This window comes from Meles meles, chromosome 5 (assembly GCF_922984935.1).
Source record: "Meles meles chromosome 5, mMelMel3.1 paternal haplotype, whole genome shotgun sequence".
In the NCBI taxonomy this organism is placed as follows: domain Eukaryota; kingdom Metazoa; phylum Chordata; class Mammalia; order Carnivora; family Mustelidae; genus Meles; species Meles meles.
Genome location: NC_060070.1, coordinates 97,824,962 through 97,847,913, shown reverse-complemented (window position 1 = coordinate 97,847,913; position 22,952 = coordinate 97,824,962). Strand labels below are relative to the sequence as shown.

Below are 22,952 nucleotides of genomic sequence, written 5' to 3'. Positions count from 1 at the left end.
ACCCACTGAGCCACCCAGGTGCCCCCAAATAGTTCTACTTTTTATAGAGCAGAGCAAACCAAGAGACTGTGCATACAGAAAATAATGTTTTCCCCAAAATTGGGATGAATAATCAATGCAGTATCATAATTAACTCTGAAGAAATCTGTATTTTCCACATTTTTAATGAACTTAGGAGGAATAGAGTTGGTCAGAAATATAATGACATGTCCCTAGCCTCTGTATGTATACTTTAAGAGCATCGTTTAAGTGTTTCAGTTTATTTTTTATTGTCCCTATCAATGACAAAGTTGGTTCCACTATGATTCTACTGCAACAAAATAACGATCTTCTCTTGTAACATTTTTTTTTTTTTATGAATTTGGGAATTACAGTTCCTTTGAACTAACCAAGATCACTATATTGGCTTTTCCTCATAGTTAGAGGTTTGTGAGCTACATGTTTTAATGCAGAATTTTCTTCTCTTTGACTTACTTCCCAGAAATGGCTTTATTCCCAGTAATGTTGTTTCTGGCTGTTCTGCTGCTTCCATCTGTACCCACAGAAGGAAAGGTAAACTTAAACAAGAAAATTTTTCTAAATCTATCCACACAAATTTGTGGGATGGTTGGGTCCTTTGAGAGGAGAAAGGGAAAAGTGTCTGGTACATCACAACGTACTCACTGGTAGCTCAGTGACAGTCTATGCTGAACTCTCCAGTACCCACTTGTCACATGTGGCTATTGAGCACTTACAGTGTGGCTTATCTAGAACAAAATATACTGTAAGTACACACGCTAGATTTCAAAGATTTAGTTAAGAAGAAAAAGTAGAAGGAGGAGGAATGGGAAGAAGAAGGAGAAGAAGAAAATATGTCATTAATAACTTAGATATTCAGTACATGATGAAATGACATTTTGCATAAATAATTCAATAATGTATTAGGTTCTCAAGGTTGTTGTAAGAAATGAATGCAAGTTGGGTGACTTAGAACAACAGAAATTTATTTTCTCACAGTTCTGGTGGCCAGAAGCCTAAAATCTGTGTCAGCAAGGCCATACTCCCTCTGGAGGTTCTAGGAAGGAATGTGTTTCATGTCTTTCTTTTAGCTTATGGTGGCTTTGACCAATCATTGTGGTAACTAGGCTTGTAGCTACATCACATATTCTCTGCCTCCCTTTTCACATCACCTTCTCCTCTATGTGTCTTTTATATGGATACTTGTCAATGGATTTTGGTCCTACTTAGATAATCCAGGATGATTGAATCTTGAGATTCTTAACTATATCCAGAGAAGGTCACATTGACAGATCCTGGGGATTAGGATTTAAATTTATTTTTAGGATGTAGGATGTAGGATTATTTTTTTAGACTATTAGTCAACCCATTAAAAGTAAAATTTATTGCTTAAAATAATGTCAATATGTTTTTTAAAAATCATACATTATGATCAAGTAGGATTTACTCCCAGAATACAACAGTAGTTCAATATTTACAAAATAATCATTGCAATATGTCACATGAATAAGAGAAAGGATAAAAAACATACAATCCTGTCAATATATACAGAAAAAGCATTTGACAAAGTGCAACATACCTTCATCATAAAAAGCCTCTGCAAAGTAGGTCTAGAGAAAACATACCACAACATAATAAGAGCTTTATGTGAAAACTCACAACCAACATCATATTCAATGGTGAAAAACTGAGAGTTTTTACCCCTTATATTAGGGACAAGATAAGGATGTCTATCCTTACTACATTTACTCAACAGAGTCCTAGAAGTCCTAGCCATGGCATTTAGAAAACATAAAGAAATAAACCATCCAGATTGGTAAGGAAGAAGTAAAACTCTCACTATTTGCACATGATATGATACTCTGTATAGAAAACCCTAAAGACTCCACCAAAGAACTACTGGCACTGACACATGAATTCAGTAAACTCATAGGATACAAAACCAATGCACAGAAATCTGTTGCATTCCTATATGCTAATAATGAAGCAGCAGAAAGTCAAAGTAAGAAAAGAATTCCATTTATAATTGCACCCAAAACAGGAAAATATTTAGGAATAAACTTAACCAGAGAGGTGAAAGGCCAGTTCTCTGAAAACCATAAAACACTGGTGAAAGAAATTCATGATGATGCCAAGAAATGGAAAGACATCCCAGGCTCATGGGTTGGAAGAACAAATGTCTATACTGCCCAAAGCAATCTACAGATTGCATGCAATCTCTATCAAAATAACAACAGAATTTTTCACAGAACTAGAGCAGAGAATCCTAAAATTTGTATGGAACCACAAAAGACCTCAAATACCCAAAACAGTGTTGAAAACAAAGGGGAAAAAAGGGCAAAACTGGAGGCATCACAATTCATTACATTACAAGTTATATTACAAAATTATAGTAATGAAGGGAATATGGTTCTGGCATAAAAACAGACACACAGATCAGAAGAACAGAACAGAAAATCCAGAAATAAATCCACAATTATATGGTCAATTAATCCTCAACAAAGGAGGAATGAATGTACAATGGGAAAAAGGCAATCCCTTCAACAAATGGTGTTAGGACAACAATCCATTGCAGCCATATGCAAGAGAATGAAACTGGACCACTTTCTTGTTCCATATGCAAAAGTAGACCCCAAAAGGGTTAAAGACCTAAATGTGAGACCTGAAACCATAAAGAAATCCTAGGGAAGAGCACAACAGGTAATGTCTCTGACATCAGCTCTAGGAACATTTTTCTAGATCTGTCTCTTGAGGCAAAGGAAACAAAAGCAAAAATAAACTATTGGGACTACAACAGAATAAAAAGTTTCTGCACAGCAAGAAGAAAAAAGAAAAAGAAAAAAAAAACACTAAAAAGCAATGCCCTGGATGGGCAAATATATTTGTGTATGACATATTTGATAAAGGGTAAATATGCCAAATATTTAAAGAACTGATTCAACTCAACACAAACACAAAAATAATTCAATTAAAAATGGACAGAAGACATGAACAGACATTTTCCGGAGAAGGCCTACGGATGGCCAATGGACAGACACGTGAAAAGATGCTCAGCAGCACTCATCATCAGGGAGATACAAATCAAAACCACAATGAGATGTCACCTCACACCTGTCAAAATGTCTAAAATCAATAGTACAAAAAACAACTTACTGGCGAAGATGTAGAGAAAAAGAAACCATTGTGCACCATTGGGAAATGCAAACTGGCGCGGCCACTGTGGAAAACAATATGGAGGTTTACCAAAAAAATTAAAAATAGAATTACCATATGATTCAGTAATTTCATTACAAGGTATTTACACAAAGTATATCAAAACACTAGTTAGAAAAGGTACATGCTCCCCTATGTTTCTTGTAGCATTATTTACAATAGCCAGACTATGGAAGCAGCCCATGTGTCCTCTGATAGATGAATGGATTAAGATGTGATATACACGGATAGTAGATAGGTAGGTAGATAGATGATAGATAGAATAATGTGTGTGTATATATATATAATGTATATATTGTGTCTAAATATATAATGAAATATTATTCAGCTATATAAAAGTATGAAATCTTGCCATTTGCAACAATGTGGATAGAGCTAGAGAGTACAATGCTAAGCAAAATAAGTCAGAGAAAGACAAATAGCATATGATCTCTCTTATATGTGGAATTTAAGAAACAAAACAAATGAGAAGAGAAAAAAAGAGAGAGAGAGAAACCAAGAAATAGACTATTAACTATACAGAACAAATAGACGGTTACCAGAGGGGATGTGGGTGAGGGGATGGGGGAAATAGGTGATGGGGATTAAAGAGTGCACTTATCATGATGAAATAACATTTAAAAAATTATAAAATAAATTAATATCACTTGATTTTTTTACTTTTTTAATTTGACCATGAAAAAGTTAAAATTACATGTCATGATTGAATTATTTTTCTAATGAATGCAACGGTCTATGATTTAAGAAGCTAATGATAGTCCTCTCTCCACAAGATCTTTTCCCATTTCTTTTATTTAATGTGCTTCAGTGCAATCTTAAAGAAAACTAACAATAACATAACTTTAAATTAGCACTACTTCATATATCACCACATTTAATTTTCATCCTTACTGCATGATAAAGTTATACTTACTTTTTTACATTAAAAAAATCTACCTCTAAAAGTCTGTGTTTGTTTTGCTTTCTTATTCATGCTCAAAAACTTGATATGTGAAGCTTACCTCTTGAATTCAAACCTTTTAATTTGAATAAACTAGATTGCTTAAATAATCCCAAGACCAAGATCAGTCATCCTTTTCAATGACTGGAGCGTAGGTGCCCATATAAAATGTCTAGCTCTTTTGATCAGAAAATCTCTTGAATGTGAGAAGCTCTGGTCATTGCTGTTTCCCTATCTTTAACTCTGGGCATATAGGAAGATATCTCAGGACAAGAGACTAGTAGGACTAGAACTCATCAGACCAGAGAATTCTGCCACTGGATGAAAACTTATTTGGTATTCAAAAATACAGATTGTAATAAAATAGATAATAATATATACTATAATAGGAGTAAGTTTACTAAGGTATTGAATGAAATTTGAAATCCTGAACATTCTTTCTCTAAATACATTCTGAATACATTATTTCTTTAAATACAGACTATATCAGGTCAAAGTTCCCTTAAAGCCTAGGGTGCAACCTGATCAAATATGAATGAATATGTATTAATGTTCCTGTTGTGTGCCTTTGTGGTTATAAAATATTATCACTCATATGTCTAGAAGAATCACAGAGAAGGTCCAGGAAACCATATAAGGTAGAAAGTAGAGAATCTGATTAACACATAGCAGTGCAAAAGAGAAAATATATCTCTCTTTCAAATAATTTTATAAGTGAAAACCACTTATAATGGACCAGAGAGATAACATGGCCATGAAAGGAGAAAAAATACATTAATAATTACCATGAAACTAGAAATTGGCATCTGTGGCCTCAGAGGAGATTTTAATTTGTTATGCCATGAATTTCACCCTCCTTCTCAAAGCTTCAAATGACTTCTTTTCTATTTGTCATAGCTTTGGCTCAGGTTCATTGGCAATGCTTAACAACTAATATTGACTTGAACTGAATGCTCTTAAAATGATCTTTGTTCCCTTGAATTTGCTTATTAATTCTTAAATGCAACTTTAACAGATGTTAAGAAGATAACCTTAATTTTTATTTTCCTTTAGGATCCATCCTTTACTGCTTTGCTAACCACTCAAACGCAAATCCAAAAAGATATTGTAAATAAACACAATGAACTAAGGAAATCAGTCTCTCCACCTGCCAGCAACATGCTAAAGATGGTAAGAGGCAATGATAAGGGCTAGCAGTGTGAAGTAGCAGTGATGAGAGCAGGGATTTCTTTTTTTTTTTTTTAAGATTTTTAAATTTATTTATTTGACAGACAGAGATCACAAGTAGGCAGAGAGACAGACAGAGAGAGAGGAAGGGAAGCAGGCTCCCCACTGAGCAGAGAGCCAGATGCGGGGCTCTAAAATAAAGGAGGTCCCTTTCTTTCATGTATTTTATTCTTTTTAATTAATCTCTATGCCCAATGTGAGGCTCAGACTCAGTATCCGAAGAATCCCGTGGGTACATAAGAGCCCACTTTCCACAGCATGGTTCATAAATGCTAGACTATCTCCCATTTGAAAGCAATGGGCTACAGTTGGAGTTGGGAATGATCTAGGCCTGCTTATTACTAAGGAAATATAATTCAAAGACTTCACATGTTGAGTATTTAGAGGAGCCCCAGTACTAAAAATCCTGCATGTGGTTCCTGTACTGTCATAAATTGTCAGATATTATGTTAGATATTTCTCTATCTCTTTATCGTTTATGAACTTCTCTTCATGTGGAAATTGGCACTGGCGCAAATAAATACACACATGCCTATATACCCCCAACAAAAAGGCTTTGCCTACCACTGATGATCAGATAATTATCTACAGAAGTTGAAAGTAGTGCAAATCAACCTTCCAATCAGATTATAAACTATATGCTTCATAGGAGTTGAATTTTTAAGTGTATTTTTTTTTCTTGTGACATTTAGGAATGGAACAGAGAAGCAGCAGCAAATGCACAAAAGTGGGCAAACAAGTGCACTTTGGAACACAGCGTGCCAGAGGACAGAAAAACCAGTATGTAAATGAGTAAATATTTTTGAATAGATGAACTAATAAAATAATATTGAAAAAATCAGATAGAATGGAACATTCTGAGATGTTATAAGAAGACTTAGAGATAAACATTGCTTATACTGCTCTATTTATATATTCTTATTTTTGTTTTTTAGAGAGAGTGAGAATGTGAGTAGGGGAGGAGGGGCAGAGGAAGAGGGAGAGAGAATCCCAAGGAGGCTCCATGCCAAGTGTGGAGGCTTACATGGGGCTTGATTTCACAACCCTGAGATCATGACCTGAGTGGAAGTCAAGAGTTGGTTGCTTAACCAACTGAGCCACCTGAGTGTCCCCATATTCTTCTTTTTAAAATCAAAGTATCTGTAGAAGGAGAGAGAATTATAGGTACCATTTTGCACTTGTTGATTGCTTACATTATGCAAATGACATTTGAAGCAATACTCCACTTTTTCATTTCAACCAGCTCATGAGTCAATAAATCATGCATCATCATTTCTCCAAATTTAAAGATGAGAAGATGAGGACAGGGGAAGAATGACTTCCCCAAGTCACAATCTGAAGTGTGTCATATATTGGAAAGTTAACCAGGCTTAATTAATTCTAATCCACTGCTCTTTTTTGTGATCCTGTGTAGCTATTTGATGTTTTCATATCTCTTCTTTTGTATTCATAAAATATACTAAATTATGGTGATTTGCTCCCAAATTTTGTGAATATTGCTCTAAAAATATTTAAATTTTAAAAATTTTGATATGTTGACTCATTTTTAATTTTTGAATTTTTGTCAAGTATTATAAACATGAAAGAAAAAATGTTTTATGCATAAACCTTACAATAAAATATTTATTTACATTATCAACCATAATATACATATAGGCAAGCTCAATTTGATAGCAACAAATTTTTACCTGTAATTTAATCACATTATTACTTATGTTGTTGATGCTGCTCTGTTAATGAAATTATGAAAAGAATGACTGCATTCAGTAGAAGATTAAAACAAATGGTCTTAGAGTGCAAGTCTACTATTAGATTCTTAGTTTCTTTTTTCTATATTAAAAGACATAGACAAGAATATTTTATAATCTCTTTAAGCAGCACATAGACATATTTTAAGCTACCAAAATGTAATTCATAATTGAGAAGTTGAAAAGATAGAGAAAAGTTTCTGGGCAACAAGTTACTTTATTGTGGTAAGAACACTTCATGAGACTTACACTTTTAACAAATAAGTACACTGTATGATATTACTGACTAGGTACAATGTCCTACAGCAGAAGTTATTAATCTAGAAGTTATTCATCTTTATGAATGAAACTTTATGCCCATTGATTGGTAATTTCCCATTTCTCCTTCCCCCCATCCTTATCTATTACTGTTCTACTCTTTGGTTCTATGAATTTGGTTATTTTATGTACTTCACATAAAGGGAATCATGTAGTAGTTGTCTTTCTGTGACTGGATTTTTTCACTTAATATCATGTTTTCAAGATTCGTCCATAGTGTCTCACCCAAGTGTTGCAGAATTTCCTTCTTTTTTAAGGATGAATGAAAGCCGTTGTATATATATGGGTGTCATTTTGTTCCTCCACTCATTTGTCCATGGATTTTATGTTTCCATATATAGGCTATTGTGAAGAATGCTGCAATGAATATGAAGAATGCTAATATCACTTCAAACCCCTGATTTCAATTTTTTTGGATAAATACCCAGAAGTAGTATTCCTGGATCATTGGTAGTTCTAACTTTAATTTTTTGAGGAACCTCTGTTTTTTTCCCACAGCAGCTACCCCATTTTTTATTCCCAACAAAAGTATACAGGATTCCAGTTTTTTTCACATATTTATCATGACTTGTTGTCAGTTTTTTTTTTCCCCCAGAAGAGACTTCTTGACATGTATAAGGTGACATCTCATTGTGGTTTTCATTTGCATTTCCCTATGTTTAGCAGCACTGAGCACCTTTTCACATACCAGTTGGCCATTTGTGCATCTTTGGAGAATGTCCAATCAAACTGTGGTCAGAAAAGATCTGTAGTCAATTTCTCAGGCAGCCTCCTGAAAGAGATGGATCTTTAGGCGTTCCATCCAACTCTTTCTCTACTCAGGAAGAGGCTAGAAGTTTGGATTTTTTTTTTTAATCTGCTTATTCTGTGCTGAACAAGGAAGGGAAGCTTTGGCATTTATGAACCCAAATCTCTATGCTCATCTTGGTTATGCTAGATCTGTTAACATTTTCAGAGAGGTAAGTCAGAAGTCAATTTTCTGGGCAACATCTGGAATATTTGTGGCACTAGATGCCCAGGCCAACTTTTTCCCACTCCTGGGAGTAATAGGTAGATATGGCACTTGCTCACTGTGTGCTATGCCAGGGAGCTGAGAAATGGCGTCCACCAATCCAAACCACCATCTCTGTTCTCCCGCAGGGAGTAACCCTGAAACTATGCCAAACCCCTCAGAGCTTTAAGACAAGCAAGGCTGATGTCAGTTCTTTAGGCAGCCCTAGAGAAATTGGGGCAATGGACACACCAATCAACTCTTTGCTTCCCCAGGAGGAAGCTGAGAACTAAGAACTAAGCCAAGGGGAGGAGATATGATACCTACCAGCTAAAGCCACCATCTCCATTCTCCTCCAGATGACTAGCCTGTGCCTGACTGTCAGAACTCCAAGACTACCAAGAGAGAAGCCAGCCATCTCTGGGGAATTTCCTTAGGGAAGGTTGGGATGCTGGACACAAAACCAACACCTTCCTTCCCCTAGGAGAAGCTGAGAGCTAGGAGACCTCTTCCTGATCATAGGGGAAGCACTGTGCTGAGGGTAGGCATTCTAGCAAAAGGGTGTCCCAGTTTCCCTACAGACTTCAATGAGTCTGGATTCATATTCTCCCATGATCTAGGAGTCTTTCAGTTAGTTTTCCCACAAAGGGCAATTTGTTTGGAAATTGTTGCTGAATCTGTGTATTTGTTAGGGAAATGAGAATCTGGGGTTCCCTACTTCCCCATCTTTCTGATGTCACCTTCTGCAAGGCTCTTCTTGGCTAATTCTCTGAGGAAGATTGGCCTTATGACATTCTGATTTAGTGATTAAGGAAGACTCCAAAAGCTTTGAAATCTGCCATCCCTCCTGATGTCAGATGCCTATAAATTGAGGCTCTTATAGACTGCCTGTAGAACTCTTTTTTCCATTTTCACACAAAATCATAATTGTAAACATTTAGAACAGGGTCCAATATGTGAAAAATCTCTGGTGAAGATGGATGAGAGGAGGAGAAAAGGAATAAAAGTGGTTCACTGCCTTTCACGAATTTATGATACAAAGCTGAGAGCGTAGAAGTCAATACAATGTGAAGAATTTAGCCTGAAAAAGAATGCATTTCTGAAACTCCAGAAGATTTTTGAAGCATAAGGTCTTCTTAACCTGTGCAAAGTTTTGCATGTTGATGCCAGCTTCAGTGTCCTAAACAGATTTTTTTTAAAGATTTATTTATTTATTTTGGATAAATGGTGAAGGTGGAGGGAGAAAATCCTCAAGAAGACTCCCTGCTGAGTGGAGAGCCTGATGTAAGACTAGATCTCAAGACCCTGAGATCATGGCCTGAGCCCATCAAGAGTCAGCCTCTTAACCTACGAGGCTACCCAGGTGTCCCTAGATAGATCTGTCTTCTATTCAGCTTTAGAGCTGAGAAGAATGGAAGCCCTTTTATTAAGAATTATGAGTTATAATTATAGGCACTGTGTTTGAAGGGCAATGTCCTTGTGGTTTTTTTAAATTTTTCTTTAAAGATTTTATCTTATTTATTTGACAGACAGAGATCACAAGTAGGCAGGCAGAGAGAGAGGAGGAAGCAGGCTCTCTGTGGAGCACAGAGCCTGATGCGGGGCTCAATCCCAGGATGCTGGGATCATGACCTGAGCAGAAGGCAGAGGCTTTAACCCACTGAGCCCCCCAGGTGCCCCCATCCTTGTGTTTATATAGTTGATTTACTTTGCCATTGAATACTCTATTGCTTCCTCAAGAATGATCCATTTATCTTTAGGTACAAAATGTGGTGAGAATCTCTATATGTCAAGTAACCCTGCTCCGTGGTCAGATGCAATCCAAAGCTGGTATGATGAGTGCCATAATTTTGTCTATGGTGTAGGACCTAAGAGTTCCAATGCAGTTATTGGACATTACACCCAGGTAAGACAGACAAATGAAAATACTTTGACCACAATTGCTCTAATATGAAAGCATCTCTAAATTATGACCAAGTCCAATGTTCAATTTGGGTAAGAGCATGAATAGATATGATAGTCCTGACATTGGCTGGTACTTCATCTAGAGTTGTCTTTTTTTTCCATCACTTGCAAAACTCTTGGTAAGGAAGCATACTCCATACTTTCTCAAAATTAGAAATGGATAAAATAGTGAAGGCATGTTAAGAGTTAATATTTTAAAATTTGTGATTTTCTTCAATAATTGTAAATATTTTCAAAAAGTACTTGGCTACAAGCTATAATAGTATCATTTTTTCAGTTTTATAGTTGCTACTATTTTTTTAATATTTTCCCTCATCTTGAATGTACTCTCATATATTCCATTTTGGAATTGTAGCTCGTTTGGTACTCTACTTACCGTGTTGGATGTGGAATTGCCTATTGTCCCAATCAAGAGAGTCTAAAATACTACTATGTTTGCCAATATTGTCCTGCGTAAGTATATACTTTAGAGTTTCATGCAATAATCCTATGTGCAATTTAGTATTTTAAAATTCTTTTATAGTAAACAAATTAGAACATAAAACATATTTCAGTAAAGGGAAAGAATAATTCCTTTTTCATTTTTTAAAATTGATGCATAGTTCATATACAATGTCACTTTAGTTTTAGGTGTATAACATAGTGACAGGTCTATGCTTTATACTATGCTTACCGCAAGAGTAGCTATCAGCAGTCACCATACAATGCTATTATAGCTATTTTTAAAAATATTTTTATTTATTTGTCAGAGAGAGAGCACAGGCAGGGGGAGCGGCAGGCAGAGGGAGAAGCAGGCTCCCCACTGATCCTGGGATAATGACCTGAGCCAAACGCAGATGCTTAACCGACTGAGGTGTCCCATGTTATTATAACTATTTCAATACTATTGACTATTATCCCTATGCTGTACTTTTTATTCCCATGACTTACTTTTTCCATAACTGGAAGCCCGTATCCCCCCTTCCCTTTCAACTATTTTGTCCATTCCCTCATTGCTGCCAATCTCTGCCCCTTTGTCAAACATCAGTTTGTTCTTGTACTTATGGTCTGTTTCTGCTTTTGTTTATTTGTTTGTGTCTTTAGCATCCCCATATAAGTGAAATTGTATGGTGTCTGTGTTTCTCTAACTTGCTTCACTTAACATAATACCCTTTTAGGTCCATCCAGAAGGAATACATCTTTGGAAATGCCTTTTTTAAAATTTATTTATTTGATAGACAAAGATCACAAGTAAGCAGAGAGTCAGGCAGAGAGAGAGGAAGGGAAGCAGGCTTCCTGCCGAGCAGAAAGCCCGATGCAGGGCCCAATCCCAGGACTCTGGGATCATGGAAATGCCTTTTAAGTTGAGATACATTCAACTTCTCAGGGAAGAGACCAGGTTCTCAACTCCAAGTATAAAATCTGAAACTCTCTTTCCTTAGTTACAGAGTAGCATCTTTTTTCTCAGTCGCCTTTCCCTTGGGCTCACTACTCTAGATTTGATATCATCAGTTCTCACTAACTTCACACTTTAGGAGGTTGCAGCTTGATGGTTAAACAAGGGGTGGTCATGGAGTGGCAAGTAGGGGATGGAAGATTGTGATTTCCATTTCTCCTGCTAAAATATCCCTTATCCCGTTTATCTAAAAAATCACCCATATTATTACCTCACAGATTATTCATTCTTTTGCATCTCAAAGGTTTTTCAAGAGATCGTTAATGTACTTCAGAGTCCAGAAAAAAAATCTTCAGTCTTTGTTTTTCAGAAGTTTTCACAAAATCTCCATAATGAACCATTTTTTAAGGTCTTGACCTATAGCAGGAAATATATTCTTTCATCAAGGATTATGTCTGAATTTACCCATAATAAATTCTGTGGATTACTGATGATCTAATCTCAATTTACCTGTAACCTTAAATACTTTTAATGTTTGAACTTTCATGCCACTGGAGACAGGGAGATCCCTAGGACCAATGCTCCTACAGGATTTATTTTGAGACTGTAGATAATCCAAGTATATGATTCTCCAGAGTGAGAGGTATGACCTCCAACATCATTTTCCTGCAAGCACTTACTAAGGTCCTAAGAGAATGCACCCAAACTCACTGGCTGGCTCTAAGAGTCAGAGTCAGCTGGAGCCAGTCATCTGAAGTGAGAGTTAGAGTGAATAATGAGGAAAAGCAGGGGTGAGAGAACTTCCAGAACACGTTTGTATCTTATTTCACATTTTTCCAGGGGCTCACACGTGGTCATTATGTTCTGTGTAGGAAGAGATTCAGATGCATGACCTTGTGTTCTTGGCCCACTTGACACTATTGAGATTTGGACTCACTTGTAATTCAGATAAATTAAATGGCTAATAGGTAATGATCATCAGCAAGTTGTAAGTTAGTCACTGTAATGTGATTACACTCTGGATAGCCATGCTTGTGATTTTTGAATGAACATTCCCTGTTTGGTAAGTTTAAAAATTGCTCACGTACCTCTAGAAACTCACAAATTTCCTTTTCTCTGCTTGTCCCAGAAACACACACCACTAGCTTACCTTAAATATCCCTGCTGTCATCTAGAAGGTGAAGTACATATATATGTGTATATATATACTGGAGTTTACTGTTTCTAGATTATATCCAAGAAATTTGGTATTTTATTATCTTTCATACATAAAATGATATTGTAACATTAAATATTCTTTTCCAAACTGCAACTACCTGCCTCCCAGGAGCTCTTTTGTCTCCCTAGGGGATATATTCTACCTCTAGCTAACACATTGGGCTGTACTGCCTTGCCAGTTTGACCAAGTCTGCTGGGACATGAAGAAAGTGTGACCACATTGAAATATACTTCAAAAACATTAGACTCTAGTTACTCTAATTCAGTTGCTCAATCTGAAGAATTATAGTCAAGGAAATTGGTCAATATGCGAAGCGTTTTCTTAATTTGAATGGTACCTGAATTACTCACTGGGCATCATAATTTTTAAGTTTTTTAACATAACTGAAAACATTTGTAGTCATGTATGTTTGGTAATTTATACTGCCCTTGGGGAGTATAAACTAAATTATAAAGTGAAAAGTATTTGACATTAGGTATTTTAAATTTCAGTGGCAATAATGTGAGTAAAAAGAACACCCCTTACCAACAAGGGACACCTTGTGCCAGTTGCCCTGGTAACTGTGACAATGGACTATGCAGTAAGTTTGAAGTAATCACCTTGCTATTATAATAAAAAGTTGATATTTTATTTTCTTTTTGTTGGTTGAGAAATCTCCTAATCAGTTTAAATAATATCGTTATGCAGAAGACAAATATGTTACTCAACATAGCATGTGTTTATGTAAACATTTTACACACTTTAGTAACCTACATATTATTTGTAATGAAAAGAATATTACCATATGTAAGATAATGAACGATCTGCCATACACATATTTTTGTGACTAAGCATAGCTATTAATATTAATTATACATATTTCTGGCAAATAGTTCAGATAAAGTTAGTATGATTGTGTCAAAAGTCCTATTCTGAAATGCAAATCTATGCATATAAGATCACATTATATCTGAATCTAGACAGGCAAATCAAATATACTACTTTTGTACTAATGAGTTAATTACGTTGACTACCTCTTTTTTTCTATAGTAAAATTGGAATCATAGTGTTAACTTAATAATCGCTTTCTCTATAATTTGATAGTAGTCTACTGCATTTTTTTTCTTTTCCTCAGTCAACAACATTGTCATTACTGCACATTTTTAATGACAAAATCAAATCTGTATATATTGTTACATATATACAGATCCCACAAAAATACTGTTGCAAAAAAGAGAAAATAAATTTCATATACATAATTTCTAAAGTTGTAATGAACAGAAGTAAAAATAGCTCTTAGCTTTTTTTTTAATTTTTTTTCCCATTTTATTTATTTTTTTCAGCATAACAGTATTCATTGTTTTTGCACAACACCCAGTGTTCCATGCAAAACGTGCCCTCCCTATTACCCACCACCTGTTCCCCCAACCTCCCACCCCTGACCCTTCAAAACCCTCAGGTTGTTTTTCAGAGTCCATAGTCTCTTATGGTTCGCCTCCCCTCCCCAATGTCCATAGCCCCCTCCCCCTCTCCCAATCCCACCTCCCCCCAGCAACCCCCAGTTTGTTTTGTGAGATTAAGAGTCATTTATGGTTTGTCTCCCTCCCGATCCCATCTTGTTTCATTTCTTCTCCTATCCCCCTACCCCCCCCATGTTGCTTCTCCATGTCCTCATATCAGGGAGATCATATGATAGTTGTCTTTCTCCGATTGACTTATTTCACTAAGCATGATACGCTCTAGTTCCATCCACGTCGTCGCAAATGGCAAGATTTCATTTCTTTTGATGGCTGCATAGTATTCCATTGTGTATATATACCACTTCTTCTTTATCCATTCATCTGTTGATGGACATCTAGGTTCTTTCCATAGTTTGGCTATTGTAGACATTGCTGCTATAAACATTCGGGTACACGTGCCCCTTCAGACCACTATGTCTGTATCTTTAGGGTAAATACCCAGTAGTGCAATTGCTGGGTCATAGGGTAGTTCTATTTTCAACATTTTGAGGAACCTCCATGCTGTTTTCCAGAGTGGTTGCACCAGCTTGCATTCCCACCAACAGTGGAGGAGGGTTCCCCTTTCTCCGCATCCTCACCAGCATCTGTCATTTCCTGACTTGTTAATTTTAGCCATTCTGACTGGTGTGAGGTGATATCTCATTGTGGTTTTGATTTGTATTTCCCTGATGCCGAGTGACGTGGAGCACTTTTTCATGTGTCTGTTGGCCATCTGAATGTCTTCTTTGCAGAAATGTCTGTTCATGTCCTCTGCCCATTTCTTGATTGGATTGTTTGTTCTTTGGGTGTTGAGTTTGCTAAGTTCCTTATAGATTTTGGATACTAGCCCTTTATCTGATATGTCGTTTGCAAATATCTTCTCCCATTCTATCAGTTGTCTTTTGGTTTTGTTAACTGTTTCCTTTGCTGTGCAAAAGCTTTTGATCTTGATGAAATCCCAATAGTTCATTTTTGCCCTTGCTTCCCTTGCCTTTGCCGTTGTTCCTAGGAAGATGTTGCTACGGCTGAGGTCGAAGAGGTTGCTGCCTGCATTCTCCTCAAGGATTTGGATGGATTCCTTTCTCACATTGAGGTCCTTCATCCATTTGGAGTCTATTTTCGTGTGTAGTGTAAGGAAGTGGTCCAATTTCATTTTTCTGCATGTGGCTGTCCAATTTTCCCAGCACCAATTATTGAAGAGGCTGTTTTTTTTCCATTGGACATTCTTTCCTGCTTTGTCGAAGATTAGTTGACCATAGAGTTGAGGGTCGATTTCTGGGCTCTCTATTCTGTTCCACTGATCTATGTGTCTGTTTTTGTGCCAGTACCATGTTGTCTTGATGATGACAGCTTTGTAATAGAGCTTGAAGTCCGGAATTGTGATGCCATCAACTTTGGCTTTCTTTTTCAATATTCCTTTGCCTATTCGAGGTCTTTTCTGGTTCCATATAAATTTTAGGATTATTTGTTCCATTTCTTTGAAAAAAATGGATGGTATTTTGATAGGGATTGCATTAAATGTGTAGATTGCTTTAGGTAGCATGGACATTTTCACAATATTTATTCTTCCAATCCAGGAGCATGGAACATTTTTCCATTTCTTTGTGTCTTCCTCAATTTCTTTCATGAGTACTTTATAATTTTCTGTGTATAGATTCTTAGCCTCTTTGGTTAGGTTTATTCCTAGCTATCTTATATTTTGGGTGCAATTGTAAATGGGATTGACTCCCTAATTTCTCTTTCTACTGTCTTGTTGTTGGTGTACAGAAATGCAACTGATTTCTGTGCATTGATTTTATATCCTGACACTTTACTGAATTCCTGTACAAGTTCTAGCAGTTTTGGAGTGGAGTCTTTTGGGTTTTCCACATTTAGTATCATGTCATCTGCGAAGAGTGATAGTTTGACTTCTTCTTTACCAATTTGGATGCCTTTAATTTCTTTTTGTTGTCTGATTGCTGAGGCTAAGACTTCTAGTACTATGTTGAATAGCAGTGGTGATACTGGACATCCCTGCCGTGTTCCTGACCTTAGCGGAAAAGCTTTCAGTTTTTCTCCATTGAGAATGATATTTGCGGTGGGTTTTTCATAGATGGCTTTGATAATATTGAGGTATGTGCCCTCTATCCCTACACTTTGAAGAGTTTTGATCAGGAAGGGATGCTGTACTTTGTCAAATGCTTTTTCAGCATCTATGGAGAGTATCATATGGTTCTTGTTCTTTCTTTTATTAATGTGTTCTATCACATTGATTGATTTGCGGATGTTGAACCAACCCTGCAGCCCTGGAATAAATCCCACTTGATCGTGGTGAATAATCCTTTTAATGTACTGTTGAATCCTATTGGCTAGTATTTTGGCGAGAATTTTTGCGTCTGTGTTCATCAAGGATATTGGTCTGTAGTTCTCTTTTTTGGTGGGATCCTTGTCTGGTTTTGGGATCAAGGTGATGCTGGCCTCATAGAATGAGTTTGGAAGTTTTCCTTCCATTTCTATTTTTTGGAAAAGTTTCAGGAGAATAGGAATGAGTTCTTCTTTAAATGTTTGGTAGAATTCCCCTGGGAAGCCGTCTGGCCCTGGGCTTTTGTTTGTTTGGAGATTTTTGATGACTGTTTCAATCTCCTTACTGGTTATGGGCCTGTTCAGGTTTTCTATTTCTTCCTGGTTCCGTTGTGGTAGTTTATATGTCTCTAGGAATGCATCCATTTCTTCCAGATTGTCAAATTTGTTTCCATAGAGTTGTTCATAGTATGTTCTTATAATTGTCTGTATTTCTTTGGTGTTAGTTGTGATCTCTCCTCTTTCATTCATGATTTTATTGATTTGGGTCCTTTCTCTTTTCTTTTTGATGAGTCTGGCCAGGGGTTTATCAATCTTATTGATTCTTTCAAAGAACCAGCTCCTAGTTTCATTGATTTTTTCTATTGTTTTTTTTTTTTTTTTGGATTCTATTTCATTAATTTCTGCTCTGATCTTTATGATTTCTCTTCTCCTGCTGGGTTTAGGGTTTCTTTCTTTCTTTTTTTTTTTTTAAAGATTTTATTTATTTATTTGACAGATAGAGATCACAAGTAGGGAGAGAGGCAGGCAGAGAGAGAGAGGAGGAAGCAGGCTCCCTGCCAAGCAGAGAGCCTGATGCGGGGCTCGATCCCAGGACACTGGGATCATGACCTCAGCTGAAGGCAGAGGCTTTAACCCACTGAGCCACCCAGGTGCCCCTAGGGTTTCTTTCTTGTTCTTTCTCCAGCTCCTTTACGTGTAGGGTTAGGTTGTGTACTTGAGACCTTTCTTGTTTCTTGAGAAAGGCTTGTACCGCTATATATTTTCCTCTCAGGACTGCCTTTGCTGTGTCCCATAGATTTTGAACTGTTGTGTTTTCATTATCATTTGTTTCCATGAATTTTTTCAATTCTTCTTTAATTTCCTGGTTGACCCATTCATTCTTTAGAAGGATGCTGTTTAGTCTCCATGTATTTGGGTTCTTTCCAGCTTTCCTCTTGTGATTGAGTTCTAGCTTCAGAGCATTGTGGTCTGAAAATATGCAGGGAATGATCCCAATCTTTTGATACCGGTTGAGACATGATTTGTGACCCAGGATGTGATCTATTCTGGAGAAGGTCCCATGTGCACTAGAGAAGAATGTGTATTCTGTTGCTTTGGAATGAAATGTTCTGAATATATCTGTGATGTCCATCTGGTCCAGTGCATCATTTAAGGCCTTTATTCCTTGTTGATCTTTTGCTTGGATGATCTGTCCATTTCAGTGAGGGGAGTGTTAAAGTCCCCTACTATTATTGTATTATTATTGATGTGTTTCTTTGATTTTGTCATTAATTGGTTGATATAGTTGGCTGCTCCCACGTTAGGGGCATAGATATTTAAAATTGTTAGATCTTCTTGTTGGACAGACCCTTTGAGTAATATATAGTGTCCTTCCTCATCTCTTATTATTGTCTTTGGCTTAAAATCTAATTGATCTGATATAAGGATTGCCACCCCAGCTTTCTTCTGATGCCCATTAGCATGGTAAATTGTTTTCCACCCCCTCACTTTAAATCTGGAGGTGTCTTCGCGCCTAAAATGAGTTTCTTTTAGGCAACATACTGATGGGTTTTGTTTTTTTATCCATTCTGATACCCTGTGTCTTTTGATTGGGGCATTTAGCCCATTTACATTCAGGGTAACTATTGAGAGATATGAATTTAGTGCCATTATTAGTCTGTAAGGTGACTGTTACTGTATATTGTCTCTGTACCTTTCTGATCTACTACTTTTAGGCTCTCTCTTTGCTTAGAGGACCCCTTTCAATATTTCCTGTAGAGCTGGTTTGGTGTTTGCAAATTCTTTCAGTTTTTGTTTGTCCTGGAAGGTTTTTATCTCTCCTTCTATTTTCAATGATAGCCTAGCTGGATAGAGTATTCTTGGCTGCATGTTATTCTCGTTTAGTGCTCTGAATATATCATGCCAGCTCTTCCTGGCCTGCCAGGTCTCTGTGGATAAGTCTGCCACCAATCTAATATTTTTACCATTGTATGTTACAGACTTCTTTTCTCGGACTGCTTTCAGGATTTTCTCTTTGTCACTAAGACTTGTAAATTTTACTATTAGGTGACGGGGTGTGGACCTATTCTTGTTGACTTTGAGGGGGGTTCTCTGCATCTCCTGGATTTTGATACTTGTTCCCTTTGCCATATTAGGGAAATTCTCTCCAATAATTCTCTCCAATAGACCTTCTGCTCACTTCTCTGTTTCTTCTTCTTCTGGAATCCCAATTATTCTAATGTTGTTTTGTCTTATGGTGTCACTTATCTCTCGAAATCTCCCCTCATGGTCCAGTAGCTGTTTGTCCCTCTTTTGTTCGGCTTCTTTATTCTCTGTCATTTGGTCTTCTATATCACTAATTCTTTCTTCTGCCTCATTGATCCTAGCAGTGAGAGCCTCCATTTTTGATTGCACCTCATTAATAGCTTTTTTGATTTCAACTTGGTTAGATTTTAGTTCTTTAATTTCTCCAGAAAGGGCTTTAATATCTCCAGAGAGGGTTTCTCTAATATCTTCCATGCCTTTTTCGAGCCTGGCTAGAATGTTCAGAATCATCATTCTGAACTCTTGATCTGACATATTACCAATGTCTGTGTTGATTAGATCCCTAGCCTTCGGTACTGTCTCTTGTTCTTTTGTTTGTGGTGATTTTTTCCGCCTTGTCATTTTGTCCAGATAAGAGGGTATGAAGGAGCAAATAAAATACTAAAAGGGTGGCAAAGACCCCAGAAAAATGCGCTGTAACCCAATGAGAAGAGACCCCAAATTGTGGGGGGGAGAAAGGGGATAAAAAGAGGTTCAGAAAAAAAAAAAGAAAAAATTTAAAAAATAAAACAAATAAAGAAAAAATATAAAAAAGAAAGAAAAAATATATATATTTAGATAAACTAGTCAAAAAACGTTAAAAAAGAAAAGGGTAAAAGTTTTAAAAAATTTAGCAGAAGAAGGAAAAAAAAAAATTGAAAAAAGAAAAAAGGAAAAAAAAAATTGAAGTAGCCGCAAGACTAAAGAATCATGGGGAGAAAGCCATGAGTTCCATGCTTTGCTTTCTCCTCGTCTGGAATTGCGCTGCTTTCTTAGGAGTTGAACCTACTTTCCTTGATAGATGAACTTCGTTCTGGCTGGATATTTTGTTGATCTTCTGGGGGAGGGGCCTGTTGTAGTGACTCTCAAGTGTCTTTGCCCGAGGCGGGATTGCACCGCCCTTATTGGCGACGGGACTAAGTAATCGGCTCGGGTTCGCTTTTGGGAGCTTCTGTTCCCTGAACGCTTTCCGTAGAGTTCCGGAGGACGGCAATGAAAATGGCGGCCTCCTAGTCTCCGGCCTGGAGGAACCGAGAGCCCGGGGCCCCACTCTTCAGTGCGCCCCCAGAGGACAGCACCCAATCACTCCCGTATCCCCAGCCTCTAGCCGCGCTCCGAGCTCACGCAGCCCTCGACCAGTTCAAGGTAACCCCGAGCTGAGAGTTCAGTCCTCGGCTCTGTCTCTGCAGCCAGCTTCTCCGTTCTAATAGTTGCGAGCTCTGCGACACTCCGACACCCCCGATCCTTCTGTGACCCTGCGGGACCTGGGGTCACGCTGACCCCACGTGGGCTTCACCCTGGTTTAGCCTCTGGAGCAATGTCCCTCAGTGGAACAGACTTTTAAAAGTCCTGATTTTGTGCTCCGTTCCTCCGCCGCTTGCCGGGAGCCGGCCCCTCCCCCCGCGGTCTATCTTCCCGTCGTTTTAGATTCACTTCTCTGCCAGTCCTACCTTTCAGAAAGTGGTTGATTTTCTGTTTCTAGAGTTGCTGTTCTTCTTCTCTTCGCTCTCCCGTTGGATTTGTAGGTGTTTGCAATGTTTAGAGAAGCTATCGAGCTGATCTCCTGCTACCTGATGTAGTTTCAGCCTGCTACTTCTCCGCCATCTTGACTCCTCCCCCAGCTCTTAGCTTTCTATGGTTGGGATACTTGTATTAAAATTATTGTGAATAATTGTTGAATAAAGCTCATTCACTGAGATTTTTAACTTTCAAATGCATTCATCTTTAGTTAGCATTCTTACTGACTGAATTATATAGCTATTATTCAGAATATTATTTAGAATATAAATCAGCTAAAGAAGGGAAAAAGTTACATATTTATAGCTCTGCTGAATGCTATTTGGGAAGAAGTTTGTAATTTATCCTGTTATCAATAAGCACTCAATTGAAATATTTTAAACAAAAGAGTGACAGGGTTATAACCATGTTTTATAAAGAGCTTTCTAGTAATAGTATGGAAAAACAATTGGATGGAAGTCAGCTAGAAAACTGTTTAACTATGGGTTAAAAAAAAAATCTCTCTCCCACATTACTGACAAAATAATGAAGATAATTGGATGGGGTTGGAATATAAGGAATAAAATAGCCAATGTTTGTTACCTGTGCTGACTGAGCTAGAAAACTGTTTAACTATGGGTTAAAAAAAAAAAACTCTCTCCCACATTACTGACAAAATAATGAAGAGAATTGGATGGGGTTGGAATATAAGGAATAGAATAGCCAATGTTTGTTACCTGTGCTGGTTGAGTGCTGATCAGAAATAGGGAAGAAGGACGTCAAACTGATTCAGTTTTTGGTCTAAATTACTGAGTAGTTAGATAGCCATTTCTCTGACATTGTTGGTGGGGGTGTGAGGAGGCGGGGGTGAAGGGGTTTACAGGAAGAACATACCCAAGAATTATCAGTCATACAGGTAGTATGATGAGTTTAGTTTGAGATTTGTTGAGTTTGTGGCCTCTGGGGAGGATCTAGAAAGAAATACCAGAAGAAAAGGGGACATATTATCATTGTTTTGCATCTTTATCTTCCCATAGAAATTCCTTTCTCCAGAAAGCAAACATTGGAGTCTAAAGCAGTGATGTTCAATAGTATGAAATAAAGAAAATGTCCTATATCAGCATGTGTCTTACAAGTAAACTAGTCACATGTGGCCTTTGAATATTGAAATGTGACTAGTAAGATTAAGGAACTAAATTTTTTACTTTAATATAGAATAATTTAAATTTAAATATCTATATGGGACCAGTGGTTCCCATATTAGACATTGAAGGTGTAGAAAGATTTATTTATATTTATCTAACTTTATTGGCTAAAGGAGAAAAATAGGTCAATTTATTTTGGAAACATATCACCAAGTTCAAAATAAAAAGTGATAGTTTAATCAGTGAGCTCAACTAAGGCTCACAAGATATTTCTCACAAGAAACAGAAAGCCCTTCATTGTGTAAGTGATATTGACTTGAGTTGTCCAATCTTTATGGCCTCATGCACTTTTGAATGTACATTATTTTGCTGCTACTGAGGAAAATGATAATGAACTCATTTATTTTTGTCACAGCCAACAGTTGCGAGTTTGAAGATCTCCTTAGTAACTGTGATTCCTTGAAGAAAACAGCTGGTTGTGGACATGAATTGCTTAAGGAAAAGTGCAAGGCAACTTGCCTATGTGAAAACAAAATTTACTGAGATGCCCAGTGTGCATTGCACAGGACTAAGTGAAGAGAGCTGCAACATCTTACTGAAACGTACCACAGGGGAAATTGTAGGCATGTTAGTTACAAATATGGTTCCACTCAGTAATTCATCTTTTTCTCCTCTCTATAGAAATCTCTTTCATGCAGATATTTACACAAGCAGCATAGTCTATGAGGACAACTTTGGACTTTGATAGAAATTTGGTACTTTAAACTTAACAACTTGAATTAAGTTGATAACTTTGTAAATTGTATAACCATAGACTTTAGGTCACCAGAACATTGGATTAAAATGGAGAAGTACATATTTCCTGAAACAGCACACCAAAAAAAGAAAAGAAAAGAAAAAAGAGAGAGAGACACTGAAACATGATTGTTATTCCTATGAAATGACTTTTTACTTGAATAAAGAATAAATTCAAAGATTGACACCTACCTTTGTC

General features: G+C 37.0%; 1 protein-coding gene across 1 annotated transcript; it reads left to right on the top strand.

Annotated features, from left to right (window-relative positions):
* The first annotated feature begins 480 nt into the window (after window positions 1-480).
* On the top strand, window positions 481-22,501 carry LOC123942303 (cysteine-rich secretory protein 2-like). The gene is made up of 7 exons (XM_046006169.1): window positions 481-552; window positions 5,204-5,320; window positions 6,070-6,157; window positions 10,195-10,340; window positions 10,755-10,852; window positions 13,485-13,573; window positions 22,374-22,501. Exons 1-7 carry the CDS (start codon window positions 484-486, stop codon window positions 22,499-22,501), a joined length of 735 nt encoding a protein of 244 aa, XP_045862125.1. The 5' UTR covers window positions 481-483.
* Window positions 22,502-22,952: the final 451 nt, after the last annotated feature.